We start from the raw sequence: 14,880 nt of genomic DNA on the forward strand, positions 1-14,880 counted from the left end.
TGTGTGACAGCAAATACCACACTAAAAAAAGCCATTCAACCAGATGAAAAGTGAGACAAACATAGGGATTAAAAGTTACAGGAATGCAGAAGTGAATGGGATGGAGTATAATCTGTGCAAAAATGTGGAAGTCCTTGGGAACAAAGGCCCGTCAAGGTCCTACATGATTAAATGTGAAATGTGTATTTGGTAAGAACTTAAAAAAAAAAAAACCTCATAATTTATGTGTTTCTAATGAAAGGTTAATAGCAGATGAAGAACCGAGACCATCCCATAGTTTGATTGCCTTTCCTCTATTTTCCTATTTCTTTTCTTAGCTTTTTCTTGTGTTTCGTTCTTCTCAGCACCATCCACTAACTAGCTAAACAGGTGACTGAATCTAAAGGTCGGTGCTCGCCTTGGCGGTCAACACCCTGATGCGGGCAGAATTGCAGGTCTTGCAAAGGATGTGTCCATCCAACGGGTAGCAGCCTTGGTTGTCTCCTTCAGACAGGAGACCACCACAATCCTAGAAAAAAGAAGACAGATGGAAACAATGTAAGTGAATATGTAAAGTACATATGTGAAGAACAACTCTTTAGCTTTCTATTCTGAGGCAATATATGCCCACTATCTTTCCTGCTTATATTCCGCCAACCCCCACATCCCTTCCCCTACTAGATAACATATTAATATCTTGAATTAAACTGAATTAGACATTGGGCACATAAATACAAATGGAAAAATGACCTCCCTAAGGTTACTTATAATGAAATACAGGTACAGGAAGAGGAGAGTCCACAAGTCTAGGCTCCCACATAGTGGTTTGCTTTCCCACCCAAACTACAACAAGGAGAGAAAATAAGAATAGATTCCTGACTGCTAATTCATCTTTACCCTCTATCATTAGTTTAAGGATCTCTCAAAAGGAATGTACAGGTGCAGGAATGGAATTTTTTTGGCCATTTCTGGGTAAAAGCAAAGGTAGAGTGATTTCTGCCAAGCAGAAAAGTCACCAAAGGGTGCTACATATTTACTCCAATTGTAGTTAAGACAATAAAATCCTAAAGTCTGTGGGGAACGATGGTTTGCTGTATTTTCTACAGGAGGTAGCATGGTGTAATGAGTGCTAGACTGGGAGACAGGCCCCCTGGGCACCACCCTTAGTCTGATGTAGCCTATGTCAATACACCTAGGCTGATTGCACTCTGAAAATAATTCCTGCATTTTCTACTTTACCAAGCTGTTGGGAGAATCAAAGAGGATAATGGATGTGAGTGTACTCTGAAAAAATGCAAAGAATTGCGTAACTGTAAAGGATTATACTACTGTTGACAGTGCCTCCGAGGGTCCATTTCGGAAAGTGTTATATAACAGTTAAATGCTGGCCATTGTCTTTGGAGAAAATGGAAGTTTCTTTGGAAAATAAATATATAGTACTTCATCTTGTGGTGTGTGTCCTTACTAACTTTAGTACAAACTCTAAAAGGCCACACCTGCTGCTAACCTCACCTCTGCTGTCTACCACGGTGGCAAGGAGGTCAGTGGAAGCTCCTGTCTGCATTTGACACATAATGAAATTGAAATTCGAACAGGGCGTCGCCCAGAAGACAACAGCAGCAATGGTTACGCTCCACAGAAAGTTTGGCTTTGCCAAAAAGAACCTGCAGCTATACCACAGCTCTAGAAACATTTGGGAAACTGAGCAATGGAACTAAACAAAAGATTTTCATCACAATAAAAAGAAACAAGGATATTTCATAGTATAGTTTTAAGCCTTTAATGAGTGAATCTCTACAGTCATCTGGACACCTGGAGCCCAGAGTTACCCACAGCACTCAGGCTGTGAACACAAAGAGCAAAGAGGAGCCTTGCCGGCGGGGCACAGCCTCCTTGACGGGGCAGGGGGGGAACAGAGAGGGAAGTGATCTTTGCAGTGTCTACACAGTCCTAGCAGTACTAGAATAGTGGTCTGCTCTCTCTTCTAATTCGGTGTTCTTCCCGTTTCATAGTTTTGTTTCTAAAAAAATTCTCAGCATTTCAAAGCAAACCGAATTTGTACAGCTACCATTTAATTCAGGAGGAGGGAAGGCACATTTGATGCAACTCTTAGTACAAAAGCCAAAACCATTAAAAGTCTGAGCCTCCTGGTATTGGCATGTAATATCAAGCATGTGAGGAATGTTGCGAGCCTTTCTTCCTTAAGCCTTAGTTTCTCCATCAGTAAAATCTCTAAAATATCTGTCAGCTCTTTACACACTTACTATTTGGGTCATTTTAAAGATGATGACTGGACATTGTTGTTCTCTTTGCTTCCCTAGTCATAAAACCTTGGGTAAAAGCTGGTAATTTTTATTATCTGTTCTTATGTTAAGGCCAGAGAGAGGCATGCAACTTGGGCTCTAGGGCAAAACAAAGCACATTACATAAAACAGATGGTCAATTATAGCTAAGGCAGTGAATGAAATGGATGTAGTCTCAGAGAGCCAGGGCAGCCCACACAGCCCTGCCGGCCTGTGTCCTGGGAAGGTCTGCTACACCAATCTCACAAGGATGCGGTGATAAGGAAGTCCATATTATCCCTCACAGATAGACAAAGGAGTTGAAAAGTACTGTACTCCTAAGAGCTAGTAGAAAACAAGAAAACTGCTTCAAAGGAGGGGGTCTGGGCAACTTATAGCACCAAGATAAGAAAACATTTTAAAATCATTATCTGGATGTGGTACCCTTTTGATACCCAAATGGTAGGGGGAAAGACTTGCTTTCCTTTGTCTTAGTGGCAACATGTCCCCTAAGTTTTAGCTGACTTCCTCTCACAAGCGTTCCTTGTCACTCCCAGCCTGGACTACGGGTCGGTTTGGTGCATTGTCGCAGCACCTTGTGCATGCCTCTCCTGTGCCCTTAGCAGCCATCTGACCCCTTGTTTTTAGCACTCAGTCAGTGCTTACTAATCAATAAATTAATCTCCATGTCATTGAACAAGAAATTCCAACTGCTCTGAAATGAATGAATTCCTATCCTTCTCAGTGGGTGACAACGGCATCTCTGCCCCATGGGAGCAGTTAACCAAAGTATCAGAGTCAAACTTAAAGGTTCAGTATAATAATAATATCATTTCTCACTAAGTTAGTAGTTTGCAATTTACAATGTCCTTTAATGTGCAATTGTGTATTTTAGTCTCATAGCCATATTTGGGGTAGTTAAGAATTTGAATCCTTTTTTACAGGTGAGATTGAGAGAGCTAAAGTGATTTATCCAGTATCACTTATATAAAATGCCAATGTCAAATCTAAAGCTCATGTCCCATGACCACAGGCACTAAGGCCTTTTTCACATTTAAAAATTGCTATGTTTATGAAAACCAAGCATTAATGGGCAGTCCAGTGCCTGCCACAGACTGGCAGGGCGGGGGCCTCGACCAGACCTCACACCGGTAGCAGTGAACGTGGAAATCGCGATCCAGTGCCACGATACGGACAGTCTCCTCCTGGCCCGGGGCTGGCATGATGGGCTCCTTGCACACAGAACATCGGGGGGCAAATTTCCTGAAAATGGAGAGAGTGCTGGTTAGATACTGAGCATAGGCACCAACAAAGAGGGGAGACACAGAGGTAAAAAGGAAAGGTAGAAACCAGGAGTCAGGGCATCTGCTTCCTCATCTGCAAAATGAGGGAGTTAGACCCTAGGCTGTTGAGGTTCTCTAGATGTGTGGTCCACCCCCCTCCACCCACCTCTCAGCCATCTGTGGTCAGTTAGGGACTAGGACACAGAGCTCCACCACCTCTCCCCCTTCTGTCTGTGGAAAAATTATCTTCCATGAAACCGGTCCCTGGTGCCAAAAAGGTTGGGGACCGCTGCTCTAGATGGTAAACGTGCTTGCTATTTGGCAAGGTGAGGGTGAGTGTGTGAACTGCTTAGGAACAAAGAACATCTAGTAGCTTTTTATCACATGGGATGTAGTATACAGATTTCACCTTTGGATAGATTCTGAATATAAACCCTGGGCTTCCGTGTAGCTGGCCAGAGGGGAGAACAAAGGTCTATCCCACTCCTACTGTTTCTGAATTTTGCTTCTAGGCTTTTGTATGCATTCCTCAGGTCCTAGGCAAAAATTCTAAGGTTGCCTTGCTCTCACTTTTTACAGCCTCTTTCTTGGAAGTGTGTCTTGAACTCTAGGAACTGACGAAAAATACATAGCTTTTTAAAAGGGCAGAGGTTAGTGAGTTTAAACACCTATTACACCAAAGTTATAATGGCCAAGTCTGCATTTCCTATATTTTTGTTGTGTGAAACAGAAAGAAAAAGTAAAAGAGCTGTCAAGTTCTTTATTCTTTAAAGAATTTTAGCACCGTTAGATGGCATGCGTATACAAACACATACATACACATCTGCATATGTTTTTGAGGCTGCTGGTAAAGAATTTTAATATTTCTTAATTTCTTAGCATTTCTTAATATGACCGATGGGCCCTAACCTTTTTTTTCTCATGACAGATTAATGGGCCGCATATACAGGTCATGTATCCTTCTGTATTTTCTGGAAATTAGAGGTGGCATTGTGAAGGTGCCAAGTGAGACATGATTTGAAATGGACATGGATAAGAAGTGAAGAGATTAAAAAGAAAGGAGAACAGACTGTGCTACTTGGTTTTTTCATGGTAATGGTTTTAAGATTAATGATGTTAAAATTTATCTATTTGTAGTGAGACTTAAAAAGAAATAATGATAGTAATCTAATACTTTGTAGAGCACTTTATGGCTGTCAAAGCATTTTTACATACATTATACTCTATATGTACATATTAATTTTCCTGGCAGCACTCAAAAGGCGTCTGTATGGCTGCAATCTAAATAAATATGAATTAAGCAGCAGATAAATTGATTGCTATGAAAGAAAAATTAAAAGGATCATGGTACCACCGCAGCAGTAATCAGAGTTGTTATAATTGGTATTTTATGCAAGAAGTTTATATTCAGTGGCAAAAAATGGCTTTGGACTACCTGATTATTTTTAAATCTGGGTCATCAGTGGTGAAATAAGCAGGCTTCTGGGATCAATGGCCCTCGCAGAGTTTCCCCATACTCTGTGTGTGTATGTTTTGCTTATCAACGTATCCATAAGCATTCCCCAATTTCCCCAAGTAGAATGACTTGCTCCTCTCAGATAAAAATTCTTTCACTGAATTTTCCTATTTTGGTAGCAATTATTTGCATATGTTTGGGGACCAGGGAACTGTTAAACTGTAAGCTTCCAAAGGACAGGACTTTGCTCTATCTCTGAGACTCCAGAAACAACCACCATAACTGGTGCAGAAAAAAAGAAATTTGGGCTATATTTAATGAAGTCAAGTATCTGCCATATTTCTCTATTAAAAAAAGATTTTGCTTGAACTTTATGTTCAATCTCAAGCTCCTTCCCTTTTGAAAAGACAAACTGTATTCTTGCTGAGTAATGATTCTTTCCTACCAATTAGCCACATTTCCATGATGGGAAAAAGCAAAGTGACGAGACAAGAGGTGCTTCCACAGTCTCCATTGTGTTCCTTGGACAGCAGTTCAAGGAGGGTTCAAAATCACAGGTGGTCCTTTTCAAGGCATAGTTTACTAAGCGGACAATAATGCTAATAAATTTGATAAAAACACTTTTGATGATTAAGGCCACAATTTATTGAGTGCTTATTATGTGCCAAGCCCTGGTAAGCACTTTACACACTTGATGTTATTTTCTACTGACAGCAACATTACAAGGACATAGTTTTATCATTTCTACGTTACAGCCAAGGGAGCCAAGGCTCAGAGAGGGATCATCTTAGTCAACTTGTATCCCGGCACGTTTCTGGCAATCAACGAATGGATGCTGACTAAACAAATGAATAAGGGTAATATCCCTGACAAGAAAGCACAGATAGTGGAATAAAGCCTCAACACACGGAAAGAGTTAGTTAAATAAACCCGCTTTTCTGGGCCTTCTCATTGTACTGGCCCTGGGAATACAGGAATAAGCAGGGACTCCAGCACCCACTGAGAAGGAGTTCAGATGGTGGTGAGTGCTACCTACGGCAGATTTACAAGACTGTATAAAACACAAACATAGAGAAGGAGACGTACATTCAAACATGGGAATAGGGAGGAATTGAGATCAGAGAAGTCTTCTTCGAGGAAATGTAATTGAGTTGAGTCTTTAAAAACAGCCATTTAGGTAAAGTGGGAAAGTATGTATGTATGTGTTGGGGTGGGCGGGCGGTCAGGCCGTAGGGAACTGAGTCTATTGCAGTCACCTGAAATGGCATCTGTGAAGCAGTTCATGTCCAATAGGCTGGAGGACGCGCGCCAACTTTGACCAAAGGTGGTTATGTGGGGCAGGGGTCCCCAACCTATGATGAGTTGTATAATTATTTTGTTATATATTATAATGTAATAATAATAGAAATGAAGGGCACAATAAACGTAATGTGCTTGGATCATCCATAAACCATCCTCCACTTCCCAGGTCCATGGGAAAATTGTCTTCCGTGAAAATGGTCCCTGGTGCCAAAAAGGTTGGAGACTGCTGATGTAGGGGATGGCCCACTCATGAGGCTTCAAACTGCTGATGTAGGGGATGGCCCATTCATGAGGCTTCAAACTGCTGATGTAGGGGATGGCCCATTCACGAGGCTTCAAACATAGTATTTCAGAAGGTTGTTACTTCAAGTGTGGTCCAAGATCACCTGGGAACTTGTCAGAAATACAGAATCTCAGGCCCCATCCCAGACCTGAATTAGAATATGATATTTAACAAGATCCCTCAGTGAATTGTAGGAATGGTAAAGTTTGGGAAGCAGTGGTTTAAAAGATAGACCAAGCAGGTAAGATAAATCCCTTCTCATGGGTCTTCCTGTACCTTAAGGTAACCTGCACTCCCAGGCTGCCCTAGTTACCGCAAAGCAAACCTTCCTGGAATATAAGAACCCTGTCCTAACTCTGTGCCCTCGCTCTTTGGCTGATTTGTTTCCTCTGCCAGGAATCTCCTTGTTTCACACTTAAAACACTCTCCAGGCTGGGTGTGGTGTCTCATGCCTGTAATCCTAGCACTCTGGGAGGCCGAGGCGGGAAAATTGCTTGAGCTCAGGAGTTCGAGACCAGCCTGAGCAAGAGTGAGACCCTGTCTCTACTAAAAATAGAAAGAAATTGGCCAAACAATTAAAAATAGAAATAATTAGCCGGGCATGGTGGCACATGCCTGTAGTCCTAGCTACTCAGGAGGCTGAAGCAGAAGAATCGCTTGAGCCCAGGAGTTTGAGGTTGCTCTGAGCTAGGTCGACGCCACGGCACTCTAGCCCGGGCAAAAGAATGAGACTCTGTCTCAGAAAAAAACCAAAAAACTAAAAAACACTCTTCAAATTCTCCTTCCATGAAGCCTACCCTGATCGCAGAGCCAAGTAATCTCTTCTGACTCTGACAGCACAAGACCTTACCTGTGCTGGCCTCATGGCATTCAGCCCTTTCTGCCTTATGTCTGCACATTTTCTCTGCCCTCCTCCTGGCAAGCTACTTGCTGACAGAGACTTCTTTATATATATCTGTGCAATTTCTCTCCTTATATCTCTCTTCTTCAACACATAGCACAGTAACTGGCACATAGAGGGTTCTTTATAAATGTCAGTTGCATTGAATTGAAATAGATTTCCCAAAAGTCCACAGAGGGAGACCTATTCAGAATGACCAAAAACAAAATCCCAAAAATCTGTGTGGAGAAAAAGGTTGTATCCTTTTAGCTACCCTCTCCTTGGCCTTCCAGAGCCCATCCTGTGCTGGACTTTTAGCTGCTTTGCATTCTAGTAATTTTAAGGCTCAGAAATAAGAGTTCTATAAAACATTCTCTTATTTTCCTTTGAGAAATGGGAAAAGATCAAGAAGCTTCTCCCCGTACATAACTGCCAATCATGAAGACATCATTCTTAAAGAATAATTTATGTTTTAACATGCATTTAACTAGGGATGGGGGTAGCAGGGGGGTTCAATTTTTTTTTTTCCCCTTTAGTTGCTCAAGTATACTTTTTTGGAGCTTTCAGACCCGCACACTTATGTCACAAGCTGGAAGTCTCTAATTATGCTCCCCACTCCTAGAAATGAAAGATAAATGGCACAGATATAAACTTACATTTGTCAGAATTGATTTCCTGTTTTAATTGAGGGGTGTAATATATCAATCTTTTCCAGCAAAAGAAACATGTGTGCTCTGATTATATCTATCAAGCTTTCTTGGATTAGGGTAAGGAGAGAAACAGTGACAGAACTTTCTTCCCATTGGTATCTTTTCACTTCCCTTAAATAGAGGCAGGGTTTTTTCTTTTTTTTTTTTTTCACATGTAATTACAAGTTAAAATATCAATAATGTGAAGTACAATTTATGCTGTGACTGCCCTTTAAAAGTGAGCCCTTCCTTGTCTAATTCAGGTTGAAAATTTCTGCCTCTGGGTCTTTTAAAATTCATTCAGTCTCATGTCTTTTAGTGAGGTTTACACTTTCTTTGCTACTTGGAAAGTGGTCAGGAATTTCATTTTTAAAATATGAGTCCCAGATCCCCAAACTGCTTGTGGTGAGTACTTCCTGGTTGTTGACAATCCACAGAGAGGTGAAAATTAACCCACAAGACATACATTTGGAGGCCGTAGAACAGGTACCCAAAGGGGTGAGCAATACGAGCTTCATGTCCTTGACAGCCTCAAAGGCTGTCCTCAAAGCCACTGCCTAACAAACACAAGCCGGAAAACCTTCGAGCCTACCGGTCACAAATCACATCTATAGCTTTAATACAGTTCTTAGAAATACACAACAAATGTTATCAACCAACTAACCAACTGGCCAAATCAAAATGAGCAAAATACAAAGCTGTATAATTTTCTTCGAGACTCCAGCTATCACAGAGGAAAGGAGGACCAACCAATGAGAGGAATGAGGAAATGGGGACATAACTGGCCTTGATCTTGAGGCCCTACTTTCTAATCCTCCTCAAAACATTGCACAATTTACATTGATGAATGTCGTTAGAAAAACACCTAAGGAAGAGAAGATCTGGGTGGGGGAAAAGACTAGGGAAGCACATGAATATGTCGACAATGGCATGACTGCCTCTGAATATGTGTGAGGCCTGCATTAGTAAGAGGAACTGGATTGTGTTCTGTGTCTGTCTACCACAACCTCCTCTACGCAGAGCGGCAGGAATGCAGAGGTTAGCTTTTGAGAGAACCCTGAGTTGTCACAGCTGACAGAGCTTTAGGACAGCGTTTTTGAATGACTAAATTGAAGAGCTCAGAGAAATTGAGCCATTTGCCAAATGTCACATATCTTGTTCAGGTTTAGGCCAGGATCCTGCCTCTTTCTAGTATAATACTCTACAGTTGAGTGAACTTCGTAACAGTTGGAGCCACAGTTGAGTCAACTTTGTCACATAGATGCAATGGACAAGCCCCAGGGAAGCAGAGATCAGGCGGGATGACCACCTGATGTTAATGCCTGTATTTGGATGAGGGGATAAATTTGCTCTTTTAAAGGTCCCACTAAATCCTGAGATTCTATAGCTCTGAGAGAGAAGAATGTATGGCCCAGATGCGAGGGAATAAGAACAACCTCAAGAGGACTGGCAGGCTGGAGGAAGGAGAGTAGGTTGCCTACTTGTGGAAGTCCTCGATGCAGTGAATGAGGCCGCCAGCATCCACAGTGAACGGGATCCCATCCAGGCTGCGGTGGCACATCACGCAGGTGAAGCAGTGAGGGTGATAGGCCTTCCCAGTGGCTCGGAGAATCCGCTCCATGATGGGCTTGGAACACACGTTGCACTGCTCCAGAGTATTCTGAAGAAGGAAAGAAAAACAACATCAGGCTGAGAGGCCTGATGGGCTCCATGCTGCGTGAAGAGCATTTTTACAAAACACATTGGCTCGTGTGCTCATCACAGTACTCAGAGGAAGGCAGAGTGTACTCCGCATTATAGAGAGAAGGAAACACAATTCAATGGGTCAAGTAGCTTTTCTAAGATCACCCAGGTAGTAGATGGAAAATACAGGACTTAGAACGCATGTTTTCTGACTGCTACCCTTGTTCCTTTCCTTGTTTCCTATAGCAAGGGTGATGGAAAACTTTTCTGCAAAGGCCCATATAGTAAATATTTCTGGCTTTGTCGTAATAACTCAATTTCTTTGTTGTAGCTCAAAGGCAGCCAGAGACAGCATGTAAACAAATGGGCATCCAGTAAAACTATTTACAAAAACAGGCAATGTACTGGATTTGGCCCGTGGTTTTAGTTTGTTGACCCCTGAACCATACTACCCAGGTTCTCCATTTGGAGAAAGCTGCACTACTATTTCTAAAACTTGATTCATCATCAAAGACCTAGTGGGGTCACCAAGGCCCCTAACTTTTTAGAGAGTGGTCTGATGCCCGAGGCAGCATACTAGCTGCAGAACCCAAATCAGAGCTCAGCATAATCAACGAGGCTTCTGACCCTTTAAAACCTTGATTCAAACACCGTTTCCAAGTTGAGGGTTTGTAAACTCTTGATAGAAATGTTGAACCTAGAAGGGGTCTGATTTTGAAAAGTGAATTAAGAAAGCCAATTTATCTGGCTTTAAAAATATGCTGAGCTTTAAAAATACAGAACACCTCCTAAAAGACCACTTTTAGTGAGTCAGGACTTAGATAGATTGGCTGTTAACCCTTCCATAGAATCCCACGTTCTTACCAAACCACCATGTTTTACATGTAAAACGCTATATTCCAGTTGAGATATCTGAACTGACTCACTGAGTTTACAATCAGGCATAAACCTGGGATGTGCATCTCATTAGAAAGATGCAGAACTGGATGGAATGTGGAAATTAAGGGGTAACTTCCCTCTTGCTAGGAGAATCTCTGAATGGCTATGAAGAAAAAAGTGGCTGCACATAGGTAACTGTGTCCTCATGTCTGACCTATAGCAGTGGCCCCTGAATTGGCTTCCTTGTTTGCATCTTTTCTCTTATAATACTCCCCTTGTCCCAAAATGACTTCTGATTTACTTTCCAAAACACAGATGTGACTGAGTACCTTTCCTGATAACAAAAACTTAAGGGTTTCTCCACAATGTGAAAAGAGCTAATTCCTTATATGGTATCCAACCCTCCTTTCTAGGCTCAGCTTCTCCTAACATCCCAGATTTCTCACTCTTCTTCAAGCCTACAGAAAGCTTCCTTAATTCTTTTAGGGAAGCAATTTAGCAATTTGCTATTTTGACCTTTCAAGCTACAGACCAGAAGGCAATTCCCCAGTGAAGCCTTCCTTGATGGCCCCATCTAGAATTAACTGTTTCTTTGTCTTCCATTACTGAATGCTATATATTTACTTTGCTTGCAATGCTTACAGTATGAATTTTATTAAAATTATTTGTACATATGTATATTTCCTCTACTAAACTGTAATTTCATTAAGGGGAGGGCCTGTGCCTTAAGAATATATTTCCTCTGTCCCATACTGCACCCTGTATACTGTCTGGAATAAAAATAAGCCTGGGATGAATGTGTGCAAAAAGAATGAATGAAGGAATATTGTTTACATCCCACCCTGGCAGCACAGTATTGGCCTGACTCCCTTAACTCTGGAATCCATCCCAAGATGAATTGGTAAATCCATCATCATCCTTTCCTCAAAGCTGCGGTTGCCTGAGCTTCTGAAATTGCTTAGTACGCCTCTGGTCACAGTCTAAACTCATGGAAACTATTAACCTATTTTTTTCCCCCATTTTGAAGTGGTGAAATTAAAATAGCAGAAGAGCACAGGACGAGAGTCTGGAGATGATGATGGTCTGGAGAATGAGGGCCTGCTTCTTTTCTACCCTGATGATCTGAGCTAATGTGGTTGGAAATTGTCTTCCCAAGGCTTGTGTTTTGCTCTTCTGTGGTTTTAATTCTTTTTTTTTAAAAGCCAGCCCTGTAATGGAGTTGAACAACCAGAAAATGCTTGACCAGAAAATGTTTTTGTTTGCACTGAGGCTTGGCTACAAGATTCAGCTCATTTACTCAAAACTAGCAGCAACATATAAGGTTTAGTCAGTTGTTATGGAAAGACTTTATGGTCTATAGAAGTTCTATTCAAATGACAGGTAATCCAAACATTTCTGCTACAGTGAAAAAAAGTGTAAAATATGTCTAAAATCAGCCTATTGCAAAATGCACCCAAATCAGAAAATAAGGGTTCTGAGAACGCAGTTGACTGGCATCCCGGGCTAGCGAATGATGGAGGAGGACACATTAGCCTTCACTAGCCAACTCCCTTAACTGCATCCTCCCCCCCACCCCCCACCCCCACCTTTCCTGTCTCCAGCTGGCCCACTAGTCCCCTTGGGCACACCTGCTCTTAGAGAAACTCACAATGTCAGGGAGGAGGGTGCTGGGAGTCCCTCTGTTCCAGGCTCTCATTGCATAGGTGCACACATAGATCTGGAGAACTGATCAGTTGGACCTGAGTTCTGGAGCTCATGAGGGGCAGAGGTGGAACTGATACCCCAATGTCCCGACTCCCAGTAATTCAGAAAGGGATCTGAGGAATTCATTATGTAGGCATGGAGAGGAAAATTTGCTAGATAAAGAATATGAATTATCCTTCTGTTTTTGTCAGTATCTACTGTATGACCTTGGGTAAATAATTTATTTCTAGACCTCAGTCTTCTCACCTATAAAATGACAATTAATTCAAACTCTGCAATTTTATTGCTCTGTGATATATCAACAATAGGAAAGAGTGACTGTTTCCATTATCAGAAATATACTATTAACAATTGGATAACCCCTTATCAGAGTTTTGAAAGGGGGATTCATCTGTTAGAAACCTGGACTATATTACCTTTACTGTGTCTTTCCACTTATAATTCCAGAAATCGCTAATGGTAGAATTTCAAGTACTATAGAGGCAGATTTTTGTTGCATCTTATGATTATATTAAAGCCATACAAAAAGATGCATTCTTCTTATAAATATTAGGCTTTCCTGAAGTAGATTAAAATGAAATGGTCGATAAAATAGTTCTGAAGAAAACAGAAAGTCTTTAAGCATATAAGTGAAAAAGGGATGTCCCCAAATATGTCTATGTGAATCACATTTTGTATGTTTAATAGGGTTGCCATGTTTGATGGATGGGGAGTGAGGAGGAAGGCACACACTCCAGCTTAAAACCCTTCAAGACCAGGAAAGTGCTTTGTGGCCTGACTCCTGATCCAACTCCACCACTCTCCCCGCCCCCCACAATGCACTCCACCTTCCAGCTGCCACACTGAGATTTCTGCGACATCTTCAGTAAGCAACATTCTTTTACAAGCCCAGAGTACGTCACTCCCTACTCTGTGAAAAGAATGTCTACTCATTCATTCTTCAAAGTGAAGCTCAAATGGTCCCCTCTTCTGAGAAATCTTTCCTATTTCTCTCTTGGTCATACCCCGAGCAGAATAAGTTGTTTCTTCCAGTCCCACAGGATTGTATGATTCTTCCCCTATGACACTGAATACCATGCACTAGATTTAGTGGTTTATGTTAGTCTCTGACTAAACTGTGATCTCTCCTCCCTGTCCCCATGAAGCCACTGTCTGAGGTTGTTTTTCCTAAGAAACAAATTCTGAAACAGAGATTTGCACGCAGGAAGTTATTGAGAAGAATCCCTGCAATTTTCACCTGTGGGAAAGTGCAGGAAGTACCTGGGCAGAGGGAGGGTTTGAACCAGGTTGCACCTACGACAAAGGCTCCATGGAGAACACTGCAGCTGGGATGTCTCTGTAGGGTTGTCCTTCCCGGAAGCTTGAGGATAGGGCCTTTGTATATCTGCATGTACCAGTCAGTAGATACCGGCTGCCACCAACAAGGAGATGTGACCTTGGGTGAGCGGTTCTTTTTAGTTGAGGGTAATTACCAGAGAGAGACTCAGCTAGGAACTGTCAGCGGCCAGGGGAGTGAGTACCTCATCCCTGAACAGAGATCTGGGCAGCACATTATAGCACACACAAGAGTCATCATCCCTGTCCAGGCCTACGTAGTCTGTGATACACAGGAGGTAATTGGTAGCCAGTTGGGGAAGGCCTTTTGGCCTAAGCTGAGTGAAGAATCTAGATTTTATTCTTTTTGCAGCAGGCACTATTTGAGGATTTTTTTTTTTCACAGAAATTGTTTTAGGTAGTTACTCCGATGAAAGTATGGTTACAGTGAGAAGATGAAAGAGTGGCAGATAAAAGCAAGAGATTAATTAGTTACTAAAAGGCACAGCTTATATACTTTTCTGAAATGATGGCAATACAATTGTGGTTAAAAAGAAAAAGTTACGTGAAAATAAAAATTGAGTCACAAACAAACTTTGTACATAAAACTCCGAAATGCAACTGTTTTTAAGTCAGAGATACAATGTGGTTGCATTTTTTCTATCCTTGGATATTGTATAAATAACTTCTAATTCATAGGCAGAAGAGACGTTAGAATCATCTGAATATAAATGAAGCATATAGCTAAAAAACATTAACTACTAGTGAGATGTTAAGAAAATAAGTATATTACCATAAGGTACACATTGCATAGGTGTACGTACATGCTCAATGTTGGATATTTAAAATCAAGAAGCATAAGTATTTGAGGATTTGTAAGACTATAAAGTGATTGTTGCCATTTAGAAATGTTAAAATTTTCATTTTATAAAATTAAAATGTGATCTTATATTCATCTTTATCTTTCTTAGGTACAAAAGCAACATTGTGAAACAGGAAAGACTCTTGGAAAGATAACAGGTGATAACTCATGTTCCAGATACAGTCTTGGTCTTGTTGAGATAAGATCAAAAGGAAAAAAAAAAGAGAGTTAGAAAATATTAGATCTTGAAAAGTCATTAGAGATTACTCTAGTCCAGGAGTTTT

The 14,880-nt window shown here is 41.3% G+C and overlaps 1 protein-coding gene across 2 annotated transcripts in view; it reads right to left on the bottom strand.

The window, feature by feature from the left end:
- Positions 1–238: 238 nt before the first annotated feature.
- The window catches only part of LPP (LIM domain containing preferred translocation partner in lipoma), a 503,236-nt gene continuing 488,594 nt past the window's right edge, over positions 239–14,880 (bottom strand). For both annotated transcript variants that reach the window (XM_012642267.1, XM_012642274.1), the window contains exons 8-10: positions 9,636–9,814; positions 3,404–3,524; positions 239–508 (exon numbers count right to left, since the gene is read on the bottom strand). In XM_012642267.1, the coding sequence (XP_012497721.1) occupies positions 380–508; positions 3,404–3,524; positions 9,636–9,814 (429 nt within the window). In that variant the 3' untranslated portion in view covers positions 239–379. The remainder of the gene's footprint in view (positions 509–3,403; positions 3,525–9,635; positions 9,815–14,880) is intronic.

The sequence above is a fragment of the Propithecus coquereli genome, unplaced genomic scaffold, assembly GCF_000956105.1.
Source record: "Propithecus coquereli isolate 6110/MARCELLA unplaced genomic scaffold, Pcoq_1.0 Scaffold10, whole genome shotgun sequence".
Taxonomy (NCBI): Eukaryota; Metazoa; Chordata; class Mammalia; order Primates; family Indriidae; genus Propithecus; species Propithecus coquereli.